The 24,424-nt window shown below is 42.3% G+C and overlaps 1 protein-coding gene across 3 annotated transcripts in view; it reads left to right on the top strand.

Annotated features, from left to right (window-relative positions):
- The first annotated feature begins 20,740 nt into the window (after positions 1-20,740).
- TPP2 (tripeptidyl peptidase 2) overlaps positions 20,741-24,424 on the top strand; it is an 81,617-nt gene continuing 77,933 nt past the window's right edge. For 2 of the 3 annotated variants that reach the window (XM_006141512.3, XM_006141511.3), the window contains exon 1: positions 20,743-20,979. In XM_006141512.3, the coding sequence (XP_006141574.1) occupies positions 20,815-20,979 (165 nt within the window). In that variant the 5' untranslated portion in view covers positions 20,743-20,814. Of the gene's footprint in view, positions 20,980-24,424 lie in introns of all 3 variants that reach the window. The other variant, XM_014592319.2, reaches the window with a different exon arrangement.

Below are 24,424 nucleotides of genomic sequence, written 5' to 3'. Positions count from 1 at the left end.
GGTCCATGAGAGTTCCAAAGCTCAAAGCTGTGAACATTTCTCCCTTATTCTTCCTTTAACCAGATATGCTCTGCTGTGGCTGTTTCTCAGAGTCTTCCAAAGAAAATCTAAGTCCATTATTCATTTTGAATAGCCATGTGAATTCAAGTCTGAAAATGGTTAAAGGAGGGCAAAAAAGGAATTCACCTTTCCTGAGTAAAAAAGCCTTCACCAACGTAAGCATCTGGGAAGCTATAAATTGAGGGAAATAAAAATTGATCAACCTTAGCTGGAGAAAACTCCCACAGACCTTGAAATACTTTTGTGTAGGAGATAAATAATACAGCTGACGGATGATCTCACAAGTTCAAATATAGAAGACGAACCAGAGATGTCTATAGATTCTTCCTTGTTTGGAACACTGTTCAGGTCCTTGTTCTTTGAGGGAAATCTATATTTATGAGCCCTACCAGATCTAGTCTGTCAAATCTAGTTTTAGTTTTGGTGACTGACTGACATTCGCAGGACATGAACAATTTTCACAAGTGAATATATAAATATGTGTATGCAATTTAAGAGCTTTGCTTGACATTGGATTTTAGAGAAGGAAGAAAGGGGAAATGTCATTTCAATTTCTTAGCATTCGCGCGTCAACGTAAAGCTGTTTTGGTTTGTGAGCCTCACAGGCAGCTCAACAGACACTTTCATTCTACTTTGCTTGCTATTGAGAAGTTTGACAACTTTAGAAACAAAATTAAAAAATAAAAAGTACTCCCTTCTATGGTTTGAATGTACCTCCAAAAAATTCAAGTGTTGAAATTCGGTTGTCATGGTAAGAAACAAGCAAACATTGAAGGGACGCAAAAATGGAAAATTATCTGTTGATGATAACATGTATAATAATACTTTAATTGGACTAATATAGAGTGTATTCATGCTAGGTAAATTCATTTTATAAGCTGTAATGATACACAGTGGTTAAATGGATAAAATATAAAGAAGAAAAAAATAGAGGGTGTAAACTTAATCCAATGACAGGATTCAGATATGGACCCATTGAGAGGTGAATAGGATTAGATGAAGTCCTCAGGGTAGGGGCCCCCTGATTGAATCCTGGTGATTTATAAAGCATGGGAGTGAGACCAGGGCAGACACAGACGCAAGACACAAGCCATAGCCCCATTGCCATGAGATGACCTGCACTGCCTCAGGTCTCTGCAGAGTTCCCACCTACAAGGGGACCCTAACTAGATGCGAACCCTTGAACTTGGACCTCCTAAACCATGAGCTAAATATGTTTCTATTCTTTCTAAGTAACCCAGTCTGTGGCATTCAATTATAGCAACAACAACAACAACAAAATGCCAATGAACTCTTTTAGATATCTATTTTTATATCAAAAAGACCCCTTTATTCCTTCCCATGATTAAGATCAGTTTGTATTTTTTGCTTAAAAGTATCATCGTATGGGACCAGTAGACAACATAATGGTTATGTCACTGGACTCCCACGTAATCAACCGCAGTTCAAGCTCAGGACCCAACAGCTTAAAACTCATGTTGGGCATGTGTGCAAGCGTGCCCAAAATCCTCAGAGGATAATGGAAGAGAAGGGATTGTGGTGTGGCCATCTCCCCTGAAGAGATGATTTCTCACTTTTTATCTCTGTCTCTCTCTCTGTCTCTCCAATGAGGGCATGAGCCCTACAGCCTCAATTTCTCTAAAAGAATAATAATAATAATAATAAAGTACTAGGATATGACAAAGGCTTTCATACATCAAGATATTTTTAGTAAGCTGTTGGTGACCTTCGCTATGAGCATAATGCTTTAAGTATATTTTAAAAGGTCAAATAAATGAGAATAAATAGTGCACCTGTAATCATGAAGTCTGGAACAATAGTCGACATTCCTTGACTATTCCAAATAGTGTAATAAACATGAACATTTATTCCAACATACTGATTTTATTTCCTTTGGGTGTACACCCAGTAGAGGGATCACTGAACACATGGTGGTTCTATTTTTATTTTTTGAGGAATGGCCATACTGTCTTCCATAATGCTAGACTAATTTACATGCTGATTTTAGTTCCACATATGAACTTCATTTTCTCTGGGTATATACCCAGTACAGGGATTGCTGGACCACATGGTGGCTCTGTTTTTATTTTTTGAGGAACTGCCATCCTGTCTTTGGTCCTGCCATGCCTGTCCTAATTTACATTGACACCAAAAGTCAACAAGGGTTTCTTTTCTCCACCTTCTGAACATTTATCTTTTGTCTTTTTGACAGAGCCATTCTAGCAGGAGTGAGGTGGTACCTCATTGTGCTTTTAATTTACATTTTCCTGATATTTGGTGATGTTTGACATTTTTACAAATATCTATTTACCATTTATATGCCTTCTTTGGTAGCATAAAAATCTCTTGTCTCGGCTCCTCCTCGGCAACCCTCTTTAGGGACCCCCTCCTTGCTCAGGAAGCTTTCCTCTCTTTAAATAAACTCCGCTTTCCTGCTCCTTCATTTATCCATGTCTCTAATTCTTCATGAACAGGAGACAAGAAAGAACCTGTTCGTCTCACAATCCTAAATCTGGCACTGATGTTGGGCCCGCATCATTACTTGGAGTCTTTGTTTCAAACAAGTTTGTAAAACATGTGTTAAAACAAACAAACAAACAAACAAAGCCAATTTAATTGAGTGGAGTTTTAATTGATCAAACCTTGATACAATTCGAATGGGGCAGTTGACCCTGATCAACTTCAAGACAATTTCACACAACCTCATGGTCACACGATATTTAAATTCTAGAAAAGGGAAGTAACGTGCACAGGAAAGGGGAAGTGACATACAAAAGTGAAAGTGAAGGAATGAGGTAGAAGCCATTGGGATTAGTTACATTCCAAGTTTGTCTGCATTAACGTAGGCCTAAAGGCGGGATCCCTGTGATGGACTGAAGTCTACCTGCTGTGACTGCCTGTAACCTAGCAAGAAAGAAAAAAAAAATGAGGTCGCAGTTTGCTTATAGAAACCATGCAGAATTATGAAGGCTTTCTTTTTTTTTTTTTGAGAAGTTTTTGCTATAGGGCGTGTGTGCTAGCCAGACAGAGAGAGAGAGAGACAGAGATAGAGATAGAAAGCGAGAAATCACCCCCCAGGGGGGATGGCCACGCCGCAATCCCTTCTCCTCCATTCTCCTCTCGGGATCTTGGGCACGCACGCACACGTGCCCGGCATGAGTTTTAAGCCACTGGGTCCGGAAAGTGAACTGCAGTCCACTACAGGGGAGTCCAGCAACATAGCCATTACCCTAACTGCTGGTCCCAAGGCTTTTTCGATACTTTTTTTTAACACATGTTTTTCAAGTCCATGATAATAAGCAGATGTTGAGGCAAAACATGTGGTTTTGAAGACTGTGATGTTGGGTGCTTAGCATAAGTGAGGCCATTTGGAGCAGTGCTCTTACACACAAGTGTAGTCACACTCCTGGTTTATTTGTACACTTAGCATGACTTCAGAGTTCTTTATGTCATCCTGCATTCAACAGGTTTTCTTAACAGATGGGAAAGCGTCAAGCTGCGTTGTGAAGTCCTTGGTTCTGTGGGTCCAGATCACTAAAATTAGAGATCTGTCCCTAGGCGCAAAATGGAACTACAACCATGAATGAAGTAGGTAGAAAAGATTTAATAGAAAGAAAGGAAAGGAAAGAAAGGAAGTATACCCAAAAAGGATCTTGGGCGGGCAGATTGTCAGGTGGCAACCGCGCTTGGTACTAGTTAACCGTTATTTTTAATTACTAGAGGTCATGAATATTCATTAGTGGGAGGCCCATTACGCTGCCTATGTCCGTCCTTTGAATTTGAATCCTCACGTTCTTTCCTGCACCTGCGCACCTTCCTCGCAAGTAAAGAATGAGGAACTTGATCACCTAATTGCGCATGCCCAATGTGAGCCAGGTTGCCCCAATTAGACTGCCCAATTAGTCCATTGCCCTAATGGGAATTAGGGCATCGACCAAAACGCTTGCTTAAGTCTTTTTGATAAAAGACAAATCTAAGAATCATCCCTGTGTGCTTCCCTCAGGCCCCAAGGAAGGAAGATGGCAAATTGCCTCGCCCTCCTGGCACCCGGAGCTAGATGAGCCTTTCACTTTTGTCTTAGGGCTGCCCGCTCATGACTAACTGCCTACCACAGTTTCATCTCCTAGTGTTGTAGTCAAGTCAGCGAGAAATAAGAGGACAACTAGACAACGCCAAATTATAGGAGTCATATAATAGGCCAGCGGCTGCGGGAAGACTCTCGTCTTTCCAAGACCCCACAGCCCTGAGTGTAAGGAGAGGAGTGCTAATAAAGGCAAAAAGCTTAATCATTTTTTGGGTTGACATGGCCATTACAGTGGAAAGTGAGGAGGGGGTGATGGGGGGAGAGGAAGTGGAGATTCCTATGCTTAAGCAGTTATGGAAGCTGGATCAAGCAGGTGAATCATTTCTAAGGGCACTCTCCAGACCTTTGTTTAATGGTCCCCATGGCTCAGGGCACAGGAGTCTGGTGATTGGTGGTTACATTGCTAAAAAACATCTAAAGAAAAAGCTTCTGGCTAGTTAGCAAAGACAGTAAGACGGCTCCTCACTCTGTCTAGGCAAAAGGAGGAAGCAAGCATAATGCAAGGTTCAAAGATGGAAGTGCTTCTGCTTCATTAGCACACGTCAGGCAGCATCTGCAGGGATAACCTGCTGGAATTGGTGGACCACACCTCACCCCACTATCCTCCTGAACAAAAAAATCACAATTTACCTAATCTTGGAATAAGTCTGAACATGTCCCTGGTTGTAAAGACAGAGTCTAACCAGAAGGTGGCAGTATTGCAAAACAAATCCTGAGTTTAAAACCAGCTAAAGGAATTGCTTGTGATAGACATTTTCAAGGATTGACTTCTGTGCACCAATGCACACACATGCTGGATTAAGGAGTATATAGACAAAACAATTGAGAAATGTGTGCTCCTGTTAATGGTAATTATATCGGAATGATGATTGTAAAACTGAACACGTATCTTAAAAGTCTATTGCCGTAAGAGCTGGTTTTCCTATGATACGTAGATTTGAGGTTTACTTTTAGTTGTAGCCAGTTGTAAATATGACAACCATTTAGGCAAAGTAACCGAAACACCTTATTTATCTGGTAAAATTTGTATTATCATCATATTAGTGTCCCTTTATAAAAAAAAAAAAAAGAAAAACTACCAAGCACATGCACTCACCACAGAAACAGAGATGGAAAGTGAAAAATCATCCCCGAGGAGGGATGGCCCTGCCGCAATCCCTTCTCCATTTTCCTCTTGGGGAGTTTGGGCATGCACACACATGACACACATGTACCTAGTGTGAGCCTTCAGCCGCTGTCCAGGACTTGAACCACAGTCAACTATGTGGGTGTCCAGTGACGTAAACGTTATGGGATCTGCTGGTCCCTCTGTCCCTTTTTTATAAATGAGGAAATTGAAGCACAAAGAAGTCAAGTCACTGGCCTCACATCAGAGAGCCCATAGGTAACAGAGCCAGGTCAGTACACTTAACTGCACCAAGCTATCTCTGAATGTCAGAATTGACTACAAAAGTCATCCCATCCCATCCCACGGGAAGCCACAACCTTCTTTAGCCTCTCCAACAAGACAGCTGAGGAGTCCAGCTCTCTCACATGGGCAAGAGAGCCTGAATGACTGTATATTTGGGACATGTTTTGAAGTGTAACTTGTTTATAAGCGTGACTTAACCCCCATTCCTGTGAGCACCTTTGTTTATTCACTAAGCAAATGAACATGTGGCACCTCAGATAAGCAATATAGTCTGTTCTTTTGAAGATACAGAAAGACAAAACAGAGACTGAGACTCACCTCCACTATCAGCATGGGGCATTCACTCCCAGAGTGTCTATCATACTGAAATCCTTGCAATGCAGCATCATCCTAAGAAAGCCGCCTTCTTGAGACTTCCTTGCAAAACGGGGACAGTGTCAAGACTGGACTTTGTCAGAAGACTCTGAGCCTTCCTTGGGACTGTGACTTGGTTCATTGACTTCTCTCTCACTCTCTCTCTTCTCCAACCAACTATATTATATGTGGTATATTTACTGTTCATTACATACCTAACATATAAGTATATAGTTGCATTAAGTAATATATACGTGACCATTAAGATTTAGTTCCTAGCTGAATATAAGTTAAATTCTAATATATGTATAAGTGTGTGGAAGTTTGGTTTTCAGTTTTATTATAGCAACAACTCTCAAGCCAGAATCCGCACCTTACCTGCTGGTTGTAACTGCTGGTTTGAATTTGTTTAAATCTCAAACAATAACAGTCTGATGCTATGGAAAGACACAAATCTCTCATAATTTTTACTCCTCCTGGCAACTATGTACCTCGGATCCATGGGCCAGGTCACTGCCTCCACTCTCCAAGCAGCACTCAGTGTGGTCTACAAGACAGAGTTCTCTCCTCTCAGTTTCCACAGCAGACCGCCAGCTTGTCACCGTCATCCTCTTCCTTCAACGTGTATCAATGCCATGAATGCAGCTGTGCATGTCTGAATTCTAGTCTTCCTGGGATCTGGATGCTCACCCAGAAGACTGAGCAAGGAAGCAAGCCATGGGAACACCTGGGAAAAGAACACTCCAGGCAGGGGAAGCCACAGAAGCAAAGACCCAGAGGAAGCAAGTGCAGTGACACAGCAAGGTGGCTGGTGGGCTGGGGCAGAGTGAGGGAAGTAAGATAGAGGTCAGTGTTGGCAGGGAAGGGAAGGATGCACACTTAGGGCCGCCGAGGCCTGTGAAGCTCTTCAGCCTTTACTCTGTGTGCCGTGTCTGCTTCTAGAAAGTCTTGAGCAGAGAAGCAATGTGATTTCGAGACTGCTGCGTGGGAAGACTAATGGAGGCAAAGACCATCCTGGGCAAGCCAGTTGGAGGTATGATAGATGCCACTGTTCTTGATGACTATTTGTCGACGGTCCCCAAGAGAAGATCATACAGTCAGACTCATTATCCATGGAGTCCATGTTTGCAAATCACCTACTCACTAAAATGTGTTTGTGATCCCTAAGTCAGTATTGAGGTAGTAAAGCACGTGGGCTGCCCAAGGGCAAGATCTGCTGAGGTCCAGCAAGGTAGAACTCTGCATTCTGGTCTGAGCTCTAATACCAGAACGCGATTCAGCCTCAAGATTTTTTCAGTCCAACTTTTTTCCATCATTTGCACTTAATTTTTTTTTTTTTTTTGGAGAGGTTTTTGCTATAGGGCGCGTGCACTCGCCAGACAGACCGAGACAGAGAGACAGAAAGCGAGAAATCACCCCCCGGGGGATGGCCATGCCACAATCCCTTCTCCTCCATTCTCCTCTTGGGATCTTGGGCACGCACGCACACATGCCCGGCGTGAGTTTTAAGCCACCAGGTCTAGGACGCGAACCGCGGTCGACTACATGGGAGTCCAGTGACACAGCCATTACGCTAACTGCTGGTCCCTGTACTTAATGTTAATAATTCCATGTGTAAAATGGCTCCCAAGTGTAATGCTGAAGCACTGCCTAGTACTTTTTTCTTTTTGAGAGAGAGTTTTTTGCTACAGGATATATGCACTCGTCAGAGAGACAAAAAGCAAGAAATCACTCCCCAGGGGAAATGGCGACACCACAACCCCTTCTCCTCCATTCTCCTCTTGGGATTTATGGGCATATACACAGATACCCAGTGTGAGTTTTAAGCCCCCAGGTCCAGGACTCAAACAGCAGCAGACTACATGGGAGTCAGCGAAGTAATAATTACAGCATCTGCTGCTCCCTGCCTAGTATTCTTGATCTCAGGAAAACTGAGATGGTCTGGGCATGTGCCCAAGATCCTGAATAGCTGGGGGACTGGCAGGAGGGGACTGGGCCTGGCAAGACCTTGACCAGGGTGCTCCTCTCTCTCAACCTCTCATGAAAGAAATAGAATAAACTTAAAAAAGAAAAAAAAAACTATAATATACCATATGGAGGAAATACATAGATTATCTTTGTTCAGGCATGAGTTTAAGCTATTGGCTATGAGTTCCATGTTAATGACTCAACATTATGGTATGTCCAGAAAAATTAAAAGGAAATGTGTAATCTGTATTCCAAGCCACTCTAGAAAGTGTTAAGGCAGTGTCTACAATATGCGACAAAGCTGTAGAAAAGATGAGAAAAGAGGCCACATTCAGGGACGATGAGATGAACCCAGATTTAAAAAGCATAGTGGTCAGCATTGTTTTGAGGCTGAAAGCCAAAGAATTTGAGTCATGTTACCCAAGGCCAGGAAAATGTTAAACCTTTGCTCATTTCAAAAGCCATCCCCATGAGAAATGCTAAACATACAACCAAGGCTGGTGACCCCGCACCAGGAGTATTTAGAACAGCTGGTGCAGGTGAGCTACCAGGACTGGAGAAGTGATTGATTAAGCTGCCTAACTGAGAGTGCTGTGTGGGGGCTCGGTGCCTTGCAAAGTTGCTGTCCAGGTCTCCTGCCTCCAGTCTGTGCTCGGTGTCAGAACCCAGGGGGACAGACCAGGATGATCACGAATGTGCAGCTCACGCTCTTTACCAACACACTAGGCAGGTTGTTCTCTTGGCATGTCATTCTGTCACCACATGGCCATCAGTAATCCCAAGGAGTGGGAAAACAAGTGAATCTTTCTCTGCCCAGGGTTCCAGACATCACCTGAGGCAGGATCGCCTCAGGACAAAGCAATTATACCTGGATTTTCCTAAACAGCTTCAGGAAGGTAACTACTAAGAATAACAAGAATCAGCTGTTGTGTTGAACCCAGGCGTATCCAGGCTTTGACCAAAGAAATGGAAACAGAGTTGACACGTTTCACAGCCAGGCGGTGCTTTCAGAGCCATCTTGCCACTTACCACGTTCCTTCCTTCTGCCATGTGGCCAGTAGCAGTATTTTCATCTACCGCTGCTCCATCAGCTGGACCTGAACGGATGTCAGGGAACAAAGCAAGGATGATCATGCCAGAGAGAGAGACATAAAAACATGTCACCACGTGTGTGTGTGTACACCCAAAATCCCAGAGGAGAATCCAAGAGAAGGGACTGCAGCATGGCCAACCCCCCAGGGGGTTATTTCTCATTCTCTCTGTCCCTCTCTGGGTCTCTCTGGTGAGCACACGTGCTCTATGACCTAAAACAAACAAACAAAAAAACAAAAAACCCAAACAACAACAAAAGTAGAGTACCGCCATTGTGATCCTCAAACCTCAGCTTCCCAGCTGGGGCTACAGACACTGCACTATATCTGGCTCTTTCTCAGAGAGGATCTTGTTCTGTTGTCTGTTAAAGAACAGAAATGCCATGTTTCCAGAGCACCGTGGCTCTACGGACTCTGAGTGAATGCATGCTCAGGGAATGCGGCCTTCCTGCTTGCAAACTACAGGAGGCCATTAGAGGGTGTGTGATCTGATAAATGTATTTTTCCAGATCCCAAGGTGTTCTGTCCAGCCTCTGGCATCATTTAGCCTTACCCCCTAATGGATACCAAAACCAACATGTTCTGGAAATCCCCCCTATTTTTCCAATCTTCTAAAACACAGCATTCTCTAAAAAACAACTTTCTCTAAGAATAATTTTCCTTCCCCTTTTGCCCTAATAAATATGGAGGATGATAGAGGCTTGGCAGGTACTCACGTCTCTGTGTCTCAGGTAGTTATTCCAGGAATGCATCAGGTGACTCTCGGCCAGTCAGAAGAGACGCAATTGTCCAGGCCAATCTCAGGCTCAAGATCCTCCTGCCTCAGCATTGGGTCACTGGGATCACAGTTACATGCTACTTCAGCCTTTGGGTTGAACTGGGAATCAAATCCAGGCCTCGTATGTGGTCCGAGTTTACAGAGCATAGCATCATAGCAGCCTGTGCTACCACAGCCATACTAAGTAGTCTGTGATTTTTTTAAAACATTTTATTTAACTTTATTTAGTTATTTTAATTTGACTAGAGAGTGTGTGAGAGAGAAAGTGAGAAAGCAAGTCACCAGGTCCAGGACTCAAACCACAGTCCCCCTAAACCCCCCCCCCCCGACCGGCAAGCCCCTGTATTTTTTTTTTTTTAGAGAGAGATTTTTGCTAGGGAACCAGCAGTTAGCGTAATGGCTATGTCGCTGGACTCCCACGTAGTCGACCGCGGTTCGCGTCTCGGACCTGGTGGCTTAAATCTCACGCCGGGCGCGTGTGCGTGCGTGCCCAAGATCCCGAGAGGAGAATGGAGGAGAAGGGATTGCGGCGTGACCATCCCCCCTGGGGGGTGATTTCTCGCTTTCTGTCTCTATGTCTCTCTCTCTGTCTGTCTGGCGAGCGCACGCGCCCTATAGCCAAAACCTCTCCAAAAAAAAAAGAAAGAAAAAAAAAAAGAGAGAGATTTTTGCTATAGGGCATGTGTGCTCACCGGAGAGACAAAGAGAGATAAAGAAAGCGAGAAATCACCTCCCCCCCAGAGAGGATGGCGACACCTCAAACTCTTGTCCTCCATTCTCTTCTCAGGATTCTGGGCACACACATAGATGTACCCAGTGTGAATTTTAAGCTGCCAGGTCTGGGATTTGAACCGCGGTTGACTACACGGTACTCCAGCAACGTAACCATTATGCCATCTGTTGGCCCCTAACTAATCCGTATTTTTAATAAGAGATCACTGGGTAAATTGGGAAACAATGGTTGAGGAAATACTGTTCTTACTATTTAAGTGATAACTTACTCCTCGATTTTAGTGTGTGTGTGTGTATATATGTGTTATATGAATATATTTGTTTATACACACACGTACATGCACATACACAAATATAATGTAGGTTTCTGCTAAATTATTTGTTTTAAACTAATAAATATGTATTCAAAAATTTTGAGGAACCTCATTCATTAATAAAGACTAACCTTTTCAAAAAGTTTCTCTTCTTTCCTTTGGGGCTTGTTTCTGATTCCTTCTATAATCTGATAAAATACCTCAAAGTACTCAAAAAAGCCTTATAAATGTATTGGGGAAAAATTTTTTTAAACAAATACTTGCAGCTAGTTTCGGAAGACTTCGAAGAATTCCCAGCCTGCCGTCCCCGAATCCTCTCACGCCAGTTTATGGCACATAGACACACACTGATTGTTACAACCTGTCCTCCATCAGTCATTCTTTTATTAAAGGGAAACTTATAATTCTATGAGACTAGAGGTGTATTTTAGTTTTAAAAAATAAATGATAGAAACAGTAGAAACCTATCCATTTATATTATATTACACAAACTATGAAAAAACTTGATATATTTACCTCAAGGTTATAGGTTTATAAAATCCTTTGATTGTATGCTGAAATTGACTTTTTTGGGAAAAATTTTTTTTGAAAACTGAATAGTCCTTGAAATAAAAAATCAGTTTGTCTACTTAAGTCTTAACTTTAGTGTAAAGCTAAATAATTTGATACCTTTCAATTGCATGATTCTCTGTTACATATCACTCACATGATAATAATAACAATTACTGGAGAGTTTGCAGGTGCTTGCTGACTGTCTCTGTAACCTGTTGCAGAAATCAGCTCCCTTCTTCTCCAGCCTCTGCCTCTCATTTCGTTGACTGCCAGAAGCAGTAGCCAGATAGTTTGCAGGCAGCAGTTGGTGTGTGAGCAGGATGACAGATGGACATTACCGATGGAAACTTCCTGTAGCTGCCCAGAGCTATTATAGGGTAGTTCTGAGTACTTCACAGATACTTGCTGCCTCAAAATAGTCATTTTTTTCAACCTTGACTAAATTGAGCCTGAAGAAGGTGTTTTCCCATGCTATGCATGCCTGATAACAAGAACTGTTATTCAGAGAACTCTGAAAAACTGTGGTAAGCATGTTTGGAAATTATGATCATCTGAATGGTACCTTGGTGTGTAGTCTTTGTGTCAGTTGCCTGAGAATCACTGAATGTTAAGAAGTACTGGGATCAGCAGTTGGCGTAATGACCATGTCATTGGACTGCCATGTAGTCGACTGCTGTTTGAGTCCCAGACCCGGTGACTTAAACTCATGCTGGGCACGTGTGCGTGTGTGCCCAAGATCCTGAAAGGAGAATGGAAGAGAAGGGACTGCAGGGTGGTCATCCCCCCTGGGGGTGATTTCTTGCTTTCTGTTTCTCTGTCTCTCTCTGTCTGGTGCGCCCACGTGTCCTACAAAAAAACCCTCCAAAAAAAAAAAAAAAAAGTCCCTAACACAATTGACAGTGGGGAAAATCAGCCATCAGCCATGGATTCATCACACTAGTGTAAAACTATGCCCACCTGAGCTGGAGGCCAGTGAACACCAAGATATTTAGAAAGTCAAGCTTATACAAGACCTTTGCTTTGTAACCTTGGGCTGGCTTGTGAAAACAATGTTTTAGTTAAGATTTTTCAGTCTACAGCTTCTTCTATAATTCTACTGATACCAAGCACTAGACCAGTACCATGCAACTTTTCACTAGAATCCAGACTTGCTGGAGGGCATATCTGATGGGGATGACTACTTCTTTGGCTATACGTCATTATCTTGGTGGGGAGATGCAGCCCACCAATATGTGTTAAGAAATTCTCAAAGACTGTTAGTTATGGCTAAAGAAATTGCCTAATCTGTAAAAAATGTGCAGTTATCTTTAGATTCTCTGGGAAAAGTAGTATTAGACAATAGAATGGCATTAGATTACGTTTTAGCTGAACAAGGTGGTGTTTGTATGACAATACTTCCCATTGTTCTTGCATAAATACATTCTATCAAGTAGAGACAAGTGTTGAGAAAATTAGACAACAGGCAACTTGGCTTCAAAACACACTGCTCATACCCCATTGCTAAAGAAGGCTGCTAATTGATTTTCTAAGATATTTTCCTGGCTCCCAAACAGACTATAGGAAAGGGAAAATCGTTCATTACTGGATTGTTGACATTATTGCTTAGGATACTCGTACTGTGTTCTGAATATACCAAAGCGCATTCACTCCTTGAGACCACAAGTGTGGAAGGTATTTTGTTCTCATCCAATGTTAGAAAAACCCCATATGCATGTTGAGAAAAGAGAGGCCTTGTTAGGAGTCATGGGCTAACTAGTGGCAGAACTAGACCCAGCATACAAAACCTTCGACCTCAATCTAAAAACTTTTACTATGGTATCACCCACTTCTTTGGTTCAAATCACGATCCTTGGATTCATCACTAGGATTAAACTTTCACTGGAGTCTTAACCCTAACATGACTTTCTGGCACTCCAAGTGTGGACAAATTGCTGATATTTATAAAAATCCCATGTAGGTGCTGCAAATAACACTCCAGTTAGGCAGGTCCAGGCTTGCGTCCATGGAGAAACCCAAGGCTCTGTGAGGTGCTTCCTGGAGTGAAGCAAGGAGGGCAGAAGTTACACCATGAACAATTCCTCATTTACTACACTGTTGTTATCACCATGAGTTACTGTCACAGAATTCAGTAGGAGTATGTTTTTGTTTTTTAATGCATATAGGAAAACAAAACATGTGTCATATGCCCTGTCCAGTTAAAGCGCTGTTGATTAAGAGAACATTCCACAGAATGTCAAATAATGTGTTCATGTAAGGATACAAGGAACTACATGCCAATCCAAGAGCAGAGGCATTGTGGGCCTACGCTTTTTGGAAAGTAGTTCTGGATCAGCCATGGCTCAGAGGATCCACAACAAGCCCCGAAGTCCAGCTCTGATAAACCTCACTCCAACGCCTAGCTGCACACTATACAACTATCTGCTGTCTGTCTGCTTTATATCAGGAGTCCACTCCTGGTCCAATCATCTGTGGCCAAAAAGCTGGGCTTACATCTTTTCTGCCCACTTAGCCATGGCAGTAGATTGAATTCTTTCTTCTAAGGATGGACATGGGACTAATATAAGCCAGATATGGGAATTTGGTTTTGATGGAAATAAAGTAAATTAAGGTTTTTTTATTGCCTGAAAAGTTTGTTTTGCAAACAACTATACTCACAACAAATTGTCCATTTGCAGTTTTGCAAGAGATTTGAAAATAAATCTATAGGGTTAAATGCACAATGGCATGGACCAGCAGATGGTATGGAGGTTAAGGTGGCTGTATTCCATAAGGCTGACTGTGAGATCTGAGTCCCGGATTTACAGCCTTGAAGGACATGCCAGGCATGTGTGCATTGGCGTCCAAAATCCCGAGAGGGGGATGTAAGAGAGGGGGTGATTTCACACTTTCTCTTTTTTTCTCCAGAGAGTGCATATTCCCTATATCAAATCAAAACATAAACAAATAATGACATGGTCAAACACACTAAGGGTATGCAGGATTAAAGAGAAAGAATGATCATTCTATGTACAATAGTCATAAAATTTAAAGTTTTAAAAGAAACACAGAGTGCAGGAAGGTGAGTACAGTAAACTACCATTTGAAAATTTAAAAAAGGAAATACATACTTCTATATGTTTATGGTGTTTTGTTAAAGCATCTGGAAATGGATTAAGATCATTCTTTTGGGCACACGATATTATGCCCCCTTGAACTTGGGCGTGGCACTCGCTCAGGCCCATGAAATGTGAGAAGCGACGGAGGCATTAAGAGCTAGCACATGCTTCCGTATGCTCTTGCTCTCTCTGTCATGGGACTGGCTACTTTCCAGATCGTAGTAGAATTTGCTTCTTCATCCTGGATCCAAGAGTGAAAATAACTTGGAACAAAACCCCCAGCCAACTTGGAATGAGGATGTAGCATGAGCGAAAAATGTCTCTATGTCACCGATATGTGGGCTGAAGTGTTGCCACAGCATGGCCAGGTCACAGAGGTTCTGAGCATTTCTTTATCGAAGATGCCAGTGAATATTTCACAACTGTGGAAAACTGCAGAGGGTGGAATTGGGCCTGGGCTCTTCTGTGCTGCACACAGAGGAAGCTCACCGCCTAGGCCCTCCCCTGCTTTCCCAGGAGGTACCATCTGCCCTACCCAGGTAATCAAGCCCTCCTGCCACGTACTTCTCTTATGTCTTTACATCTACGGTTCTCATGCTTCTGGAAGTCAAAGGATTTACTGTTCTGTCCCGTTTCTACTGGCTGCACAGAGGGAGGAGGTGGGCCTCTGGTCCCAGTAATAGCAGGTTACACCTGTTGTCTGGGGGAAAGAAGAAAGGGCAGTACTGGTCCCATAGGTAAGAGGGAAATGGTGAGAGGCTTTCAGGATTGTGAAAAATCTGAAATGAAATACATCTTTCCACTTCAAAATTAATTTTCTTTAAGGTATCTAGCTTTCCTGCATGAAAATTTCACATTTATCTTACTTCAATAATATTGGCTCTACCTTTTTTCTTTTTTTTAAGAATTATTTATTTAATTTTATTTCTTATTATTCAGTTTGACCAGAGAGAAAGTGAGAAAGCAAGCCACCAGGCCTGGGACTCAAACCATGGTCAGCCATAGTGGGAGTCCAACACCTTAACCACTATACCACCTGCCAGCCTCAATATTGGCTCTACCTCTTGCAAACTCTTAACCCTGGGCTTATTTCACTAAGAGACATTTCCCCATCTTAGTTTTGAAGGACATTTTAAGACCACATACTGACATTAAGTACACTATTTGGAAATTGAGTCACATTTTTCTTTGACTACAGAAAGAAAAGATAAATAATTGGCAAAGCCTGCAAGGCAAAGTTGTCTCAAACATCAGGCCTAAGTCTCTGAATATACATCTTCCCCAGAAATTCTTCACCACTCTGTTAGCTCTCTGACGACTTCAGGATGGCATTTTTCTGAGCAGGTATTTTCACGTGTTGTCCACTTTTTGTCATTTTCACCAGAAGACTTAGTCCAAATTGCCTATTTATCATCTGAGTCCTGGCGGCTCTAGAAAAAAATAATAGAAAGTGGGAGGAGAGTAAAAATATTTTAGAGATATAGAAGTCTCCAGGCTAAATGGATACACATATTCATATATGTATAAATGTATTATATATATATATATATCCTATAAATGATATATATCCTATATTATACATACTATACATATAGTATACAGTATATATAGTATGTATATATGTGCATGTATTTGTATATATGTGTGTTCGTATACATACGCACACACTACACTATAGTTTAGTACAAATATATGTATGTATATATATAGGTCCAGTGGGTATTTGTCATGATGTGTGGGCACCTTTTGAAACGTCTTCCTATGTTTATGGAATTTCCCACATTATTAGTCCTGCTGCTCCTGTCTGAAGTCAGAACTTGGACTCCCAGCCTCCTGTACAGATAGGCACAGGCATGTGACCTTGGCTTGGCTGACCAGGTGGCCCACCTGGCTTTGGCTTCAAGAACCATACAGGAAGCTGCGTTTTTGATAGGAATGGTAATGACGGCTCTTAACTTTAGAGGGCAGCAGCGGTGAGGCTTTGAGGCATGAACCTCAGGTTTTCCGCTGTCAGCGATTTCAGTCCGGGTCTTCAGAGAAGCAGAGGTCCAGATGGAATTAAACCAGCAACGATTCTTTTGGGGAAGTGCCTGTGCGAAGTGAAATAGTTAAGGGGCCTCCAAGCCTGGGAGAGATCCAGGCCGCGAGGCAAGTCGGACCAGATTGGAGAGGACTGGGAGCGCAGGTGGGAGGCGGCGTCCTAGACCGGCGAGCAGCTGTCAAAGGCTCCCCGCGCCGGTCACCTCCCGAGGCCTGCAGCGCCCTGGGCCTGGCTGGGACCGCCCACGGGGGCGTGGCCTCGGCGCCTTGCTGAGGCTCTCCAAGCCACGCAGCTGAGTAGGACACGTTGGATTCTTACACAATCAATTGAGAAATTGATTTTTTAAATAGTCGTTTAATGATCGGGTGCAACCATAGGTGCAAAGAAGGTGACGAAGGAGAAGCGGTTGTCTCCCTGCCCCCCTGCGTTAGCTTAGAGCCTCAGTGGGGCAAGTGTTGGGAAAGGTGGACGTGAGACTCAGCGCTTCCTGCTTTGAACAAAGCTGTGTGGGAGGTGGTTTTGTGCCTCCAGCGGATTTCTTTACCTCACACGGGGTGACTGATGCCTTGGTCTACTAACCCTCTTTTGTCCTTTCCTTGCCTTTCTTCTCCATGTCTAAACTCGTCTTATTTACCGATACTCTCATCGTGTCTTCCAAGTATCCTCTTCTATAGAGTTTCCCTTCCATAACCAATGAGCTCTCCAGTTTGTCACCGTAGCGCAACCCTCACCTTAACGTTCATTCCTCTTAGCTGAGAATGCCATTTCTAAAATGAGAAAAACGTGTAAACAGATGTAATAGGTAAACTAGTATGGCTTGAAGACAAAGAAAAGATTTTGTATTGAATTAAAGTGATTTTGGGGATTATATAAACAGGTGGTTCTTCCAACCATGGTACAGAGTCCCAGGGAATTTCAACACAATTTCTAGATGCTTAAGCATCATGTCCACTGTTTTCTTTTTTATTTGCTGGAGGATGCATGTTCTCACCAGAGAGAGAGAAATCTAGTCTTTTCTAACCTTATCTGTCTGACATTGTGCTTGTGTATCTATTCTCCTTTGCATCTATTTCACAACTGGGTCTCCCACTTTTTAGGAAAAAAACAAACAGACAGCCTGACTCTTATCAGTATACACCACCTGCAGGTATTAAAGCCTCTGGAGCATAAAGTAAAGCCGTAATTGAAATACTGTCAGTAAAACTTTATTTAATTGAAGTCCAATAACCAATCCCAGGCATCTGTTGTATTTGTTCTTTAAGAATTATTTTTATTAAGATTTCCAATTAGTAAAAGGTTGTAGACTTTTAAAAGCATCCCAGAATACACGTACACATATATATATTATATATATATTATATAATTTATATATGGTTAAATTGAATGGCTTTTCATTTGTCTCATTAAATCTATCTTTTCACCAATTTAGGCAAGGGTTATAGCAAAAGATGACATTTGTCATAAATGGCTCATAAAATGGAAGGGCTTTGCTTTTAAATCTTTGCACGTCACCTTCTAGGCATATTATGTAACATTGTATTTTGCTATCCTGATTTTGCTTCCTAAGAGGTTACCAGCTGATGGTTCCAATTTTATATGAGAAATAGACATGAGAAACTAGTCCTGTCATTAATAGAAGTGTGACTAATTCATACAATGTATGCATCTTTTTAAAGCCCATTTTCAGTAAAATTAATTTTGTTGTATAATTTTTCATCAAAGTTTAAGACTTATTCATACCATGTTTGTCAACTTCACAAAAACTGAAAGATAATCCAAAATGAAAATGTTAATATTTTGACTCCAAGAAAATTTTTTAAATTAAAATTAATATACATATTTTTGTTGCAAATAAATGGTCATATTACTCCCCATTATAAATATAAATAACATTAAGGTAAAATTCTGTGTAGAATAGAAACAAAATTTTAAGAAGAAACGTGATGTAAAATGTCTAGTTTTAAGCAGTATAAGTTTAGGTATTTTATAAATAGTCCATGGTGGGGCACACAGATGGCATAGTGGTTACATTGCTGGACCCCCACATGACCAACTGTGGTTCAAGACCCAGACCCAGTGGCTTGAAAATCACGCCGGGTGTGTGTGCACACGTGTCCAAGATCCTGAGAGGAGAGTGGAGGAGGAGAGATAGTGGTGTGGCCATTCCCCTTGGGGGCACATGATTTCTCATCTCCTGTCTCTGTCTCTCTTCATCTCTGCAGCAAGTGCACATGCCCTATACCAAAAAATCTAAAATAAAAAAATTCTTTTAAACAGTCCGGTAACAAAGAGTTACATTAAACTGGATATATTTAAATGAGTAATATGAAAGTTTCACTTAAGAATGCCAATATTTATAATCTGCCAGAAATTACATCTTATATAATTTTTCTTATCATATAGTGAGAAAGGGGACCAGGAGATGTCATAATGGTTACACATCGCTGGACTCCCACGTCATTGACTATGGTTCAAGTCCTGGACCCGGTGGCTTAAAACTCACGCCAGGAGCATTTGTGTGTGTGCATGCCCAAAATCCCAAAAGGAGAATGAAGGAGAAGGAATTGCAGCGTGGCCACCCTGTCTCTCTGTCCCTGTCTCTCCAGCAAGCACATGTGCCCTATAGCAAAAACCTTTCTTAAAAAAAAAAAGAAAACATACAATGAGAAATTTAGATGTCATAATTACAAAGGGATATGTCATTTTCATAGAACATTTTTTGGGGGGCTACATAACCAAAAAGACCAAAAAACTTGACAAACACTGTAAACAGAAATCTAATTAAAAAGTCTTCCACTTAGGTTTCATGATGATCAATTCATTCCCATTCATTTATTGGACAATATTGTGGCAAGGAAGCACAACCAGGAATGGGAGAAAATACTGGGGACAGACTGTGAAAACAAGTGTCTAGCTTTTTCATGACCTGGTTTTGTAACCTACAGCAGTAAATTTGTCTAGTTGTGTTTCCTCATGTGGAAGATAAAGTGATTGTACTATGGTTCACTCGAAACTGGGCACCATTCCTTTCTGTCACTTCAAGTCTATTCTTAATGTCTTTTGCAAGTTTGTCATTCTCTTTTCCTTTCTGGTAAAGTAATTGAAGTTATTTACTAGAGATGATGTAAACATTGGCTTTTCTCCTTTGCCTCTATGCTGAAGAAAGAACATGTTTCTCTAAGATTGATGTAATGAATACATGATGAAGGAATCTGTTAAACTCATTGCTCAGCCATTCATATAATTTTTGAGACTTCATGGGGGATCTTCTAAATACTCTGGATATACACAGGGCTTCCCTTTATACCAGGAGTTCTTAACTTAACCAGGTGTATAGATTTCAAGGGGTTCAAAAACTTGGGTAAGAAAAAACGCATTTTTACTTTTACTAGCCTCTAAAATTTCTTTCGATTATGAAAGGATCACTGTGCAGCTTATAGCAACGGATAGTCATCGCTGCGGATCTTAAAAACTGCAAATTATGGCTTAATAATTGAAGAGCTTAAGGAGACATCAGAAACTGAAAATAAACATATGATTTCCAGAAATTCTGAAAAGCAAGGACAAGCAATGAAGATAGGAGGGGCCCGTTTCAGACTTGTGCTTTGTTACTGGCTACAAAATCGACTGAATGGCCAACAACCCGCTTCCTGTTGACTGGAACTATTGCCTGTCTCCACCCCATTCCTCTCTTAACCCATCAGCCCGGCGCAGCATGACGGGAACAAAGCCTACACCACGGACTCTGGACTCTTTCAAAAACGTGTGTGGGGACCTTGCCAACGTCCGCAGGCTCCCGGCTCCCGTATGCGCGCAGCCTCTTTTACTCCGTCAGTGTACCTGGCTCAAGCCCCTGCAGCAGGTGCACCAAAAAAGTTTCGCCACAACCTCAAGTTCACAACCATCATTTCCAGGCTGAGGGTTCCCGCTACTCTTTACTAATTGTCCATTTCTTTCACTGCTTTCAAAGAGCGTTGCGGTGTAGGATGTCGGGACCAACGCCTTGGAGAAGAGAACAGCCATCCCCTAAAAATCTAAATACGGGTCTCTTTAAGACCCCAGATTCTAGAACCGAACCCTCCAGTAATGCACTGGCTCCGCCCCCTTCTCTGCAGCTCGGGCAACACTCCGGCCTGGCTCCAGAGAACGGCGCCGTTGTCCTACGTAGCAGAGTATGATTGGATGCCTCACCCTGGTGGGCCACGATTGGCGAACGACAACCAGGCTCCGCCCCCTCGCCCCGCCCCCGGCTCGCTGCCGCCCTGGTGTCCTCGCGCTGCTCGTCCGCGCGCAGCCTGGCAGTTTGCCTCATCCTCGTCCTCCAGTCTGCGTCCATGGCCACCGCCGCGACCGAGGAGCCCTTCCCTTTTCACGGTCTCCTACCGAAGAAAGAGACCGGAGCTGCCTCCTTTCTCTGCCGCTACCCGGAATATGACGGGCGGGGGGTGCTCATCGCGGTCTTGGACACGGGGGTCGACCCCGGGGCTCCGGGCATGCAGGTGAGGTAGCCCCAGGGGCGCGGGCGGCCAGGACGCAGCCTCGGAGCCCGGCAGGCCGAGTCCTGCTCTGTGGCCAAGCCCGGGTCGGGATGGGCAGCGCCGAGCGCCGAGAGGAGGCTGAGGGCAGAACCTGGCGCGGGAGGGACGGCGCCAGGGTACTAGGGCGCGGGGCGGACGAGGGCCGGGAGCCCCGGGGCCGGGGCCGGACTGGGCCGTGCTTGTGGCCCAGACAAAAGCAGGGGCCTGGAGAGGCTGCTCCGGGGAGCTGTCGGCCCTTCGCCCCGAGGAAGCTCCTTCCCTCTCGCCCAGGCGCTGCCAGGCCGACCCCTCGGGGCTCCTTCGCAACACGCCGTCTTCCTCTGCAGCTCCCTCGTGTCTCGGGCACCGCTCAGTGTCTGTTATTTTCAAATGAGAATTTTTTATTTTTCCTCATTTTTGAGGGGTGAGAGATGGGAAGAAAACAGTGGGGGAGATGACCTGTCATCTTAATTTTTATTGTTGTGGTTCGTGTAATTTGGTTTTAGAAGAATAGTTTGTCTCAGCCCGAAAGCCGGGTGTCAGGAAGACAACTTAGTCCGTTTCCGGAATGGTTTCTTCTGGTAGTTTTTGTGTATTCTATTTTTAAACGAGTTTCTGCAGTGTATTTGTTTAGGGTCATTGAATCTCGTGGCTTAGTCTTAGTTTTACGTAAGAAGAATCTAGTTTAGTTTAGTTTGGGGCAAATTTTTAAAGTTTCATAAAAATATGCTTCTGTATCTTTTTAAAACCTCAAAACGTAGGGCAACATACTTTAATTATGGTTTCTAAAAATTATTTAATTCTGCCTTAGCCAGTTTAACGTCTTCAGATCAGGATGTCATGGATACTCCGATAATTTAAAAAGAATATATGTCTTCGTGTTATAGAGCATTCTGTTGAAAGTGTTTAACTTGTAAATTTAGCTTCTCACTGAAATGGAGATATAAACAAAACTTCTCCATTGTTCAACAACCACCTCTCATAGTCTTCCCTGACTAACCCTACTGCATGCTGATGTCTTCCTTATCAGTCCTTCTGTCCATCTTAACCCCTTTGTACGCTAGACCTGGTATTTAATGGTTTTCTTCCTCCTCCTTCCTAATGCCCATTCCCTTTGGCTCTGTTAAGTGAGGTAGCATTTTGCAGATTAGGAAGTTTTCGGGGAACCAGTGGGCAGACCTGGGGAACTTTAAAGAAACCCTCTGGGAATCTTGCTTCTTGGTGTTAATTCTTCAGCACCACTCAGGAGTACAACACACCTTTCAGTGGCCCTGCCTGGCAGCTTGAATGAATTAGAAGAGAAGCAGGTGATGAGTTTCCTCCTGGTAATTGTAGTTGTATAGTTGAGTTATGAATAACTCTAGAGTTCAAACAGTGCCAGCTATCACCTCATTGAGGCTTTATTATGGAGTAGCAATGCTTTCCATTCTGCTGTGGTGTGTGTTTACTTTTTATAGAGATAAGTGGGAAGAGAACAGCTGGGGTAAGTGGTTCACTGGTTGGTTCAGGATAATAAGAGGATCAGAAAAGTTTCAAGTGTTGCTCAGTAGAAATTTGTTGGAAGAATTTCCAGATTTGCTTATCAGATTATTCTGTTACTCTCTGTAAAGTAACAGTAATTTTCACCCTGTGACATTGTTATGAAAATTGCTACTGAGAGGATTAATTATGTGACTTTTTGAAGTGTTGAAGAAAAGTCTTAACACTGATTTTTATAAGCAGGGTTATTTAGAAAAATAAGTTATGCTACCTCTTTACTCACCAACTCTGAAAGGTAAATAAAATTAGATATTACCATGTGGTATCAAATAGTCAAACAATAAAATATTGAAATCAAATGAAAAACATAGCCCTTCTAACAACTTTTTAACTGAGATAGTGACCTAAACTGGGCCAGTTGAAAGAAATTCAGTAAGGTGACTTTCAAACATGAGTGACTTTGAAAGGGTTTTTTCCTTAAGTTTTATTTTGTAGATCTATGTATATATACATGATTAAGATTACAAGGTGAGTAGAAATTAAAAGGAAAGACAAAATAGGAAGAGGAGACTGAACTGGCTATTTGAAAAGGCAGATGGAACTTGAGTAAGATGGAACTAGAGACACAAGTGGGAACACACCAGAACATAACGGATTGTCTCATTCTTTGATGACTTCTTGGGCCCAGTTCTTTTTTGTGACAGCAGTCTGGACATGTTAAAAGTGGAGAGTGGACAGCATGAGAAAAGTGATAATTATATACATGATTAAATATTTCCTCAGCAAATGTTCAAGCACTTGCCAGGTACCTTAGGTTGTAATAACTGATGTAGTCCTGCAAGTTGCAACTGTGTACAGAGATTGATGGAAGGTTCGGGGTGGAAGATGGGAGTGCCAGTGATAGTTGGAACAGTCATATTTCTTAGATAAGATATAGTATATTACACCAGAACGAAGTGTACGTCTGGTCTGTATAATAGCCAGCCCATCTCCCTGCTGCCAATCTCACTTCTCTTTGATCCAGCCTATACTTCGGCAAACTACTTTCCTTAAAAAACAAACCTTGCATTACGTCCTTGTTTAAAACAAGACCATTTTTGGAATCCCAATTGCTTTAGCATAAAATATGCCCAAATTTGAACTTTGTAAATAAAGCCCTTCGCCATCCAGCTCTAGCCTACCCGCACAGCCTCAGATCTTGCCCTTTCTTCTGTCTAACTCTTCTGTGTCCCCACCCTTCGCCCTGTGTTTCCCCTTGAACACTTCCCTCTTCCTTTTATCCAGATATTTCAGTCTTTTCCCAGCACATGCCTTTACATGTAGTGTTTAATCTTCCTGTTGGCCTTCCATGAGCACCTGTAAACTCTGTTCTAATACTCTAAGACCCAGGTGAGTCTCGGCCTATTATATTTTTGGAAATACACTGGTTTAATTCAGTCCCCTACATATTTATGTGTATGAGCCAGTCATTGTGTTACGACCCACAGCTGTGAAGATGAGTAAGCCCCAGTCCTTGCTAACATTTATTTAGGTGTTTTCTCTTTCCTTTTTCCTCTCTTTGCTCTCATAGCAATTTCTTCATATTCCCCTAGTAGCACTTAAACTATTTCATTTCAGTATTTCTGTTTACATAACCTTTTTTCCTGGTCAAGTTAAAATTCTTTGAAATCATACATGAAATTCATTTTACACAAAATGTGCTTCCAATGTTAAATATTTTTGTTCAGTAGAAAAAATGTATGTGAATAAAAGAGGACATGTAATTTTCTTGTCGAAAAAAAGGGCCTGGGGAAGGAGGTTAAAAGTGGTCCTATAAAAATCTATTTTTATATTTAGTAAAATATAATAATTTAAAATACCATATATATTTACATTTCGTAGCTAATTTCAATTTTTTATCACCTCACTTACAGTTAGTTTTCACATCTTCTCCCAAGCAGGGTTTTGT

Source organism: Tupaia chinensis, unplaced genomic scaffold (genome assembly GCF_000334495.1).
Source record: "Tupaia chinensis unplaced genomic scaffold, TupChi_1.0 Scaffold000057_1, whole genome shotgun sequence".
NCBI classification, from domain to species: Eukaryota; Metazoa; Chordata; class Mammalia; order Scandentia; family Tupaiidae; genus Tupaia; species Tupaia belangeri.
This window is presented reverse-complemented; position numbering and strand designations above follow the sequence as displayed.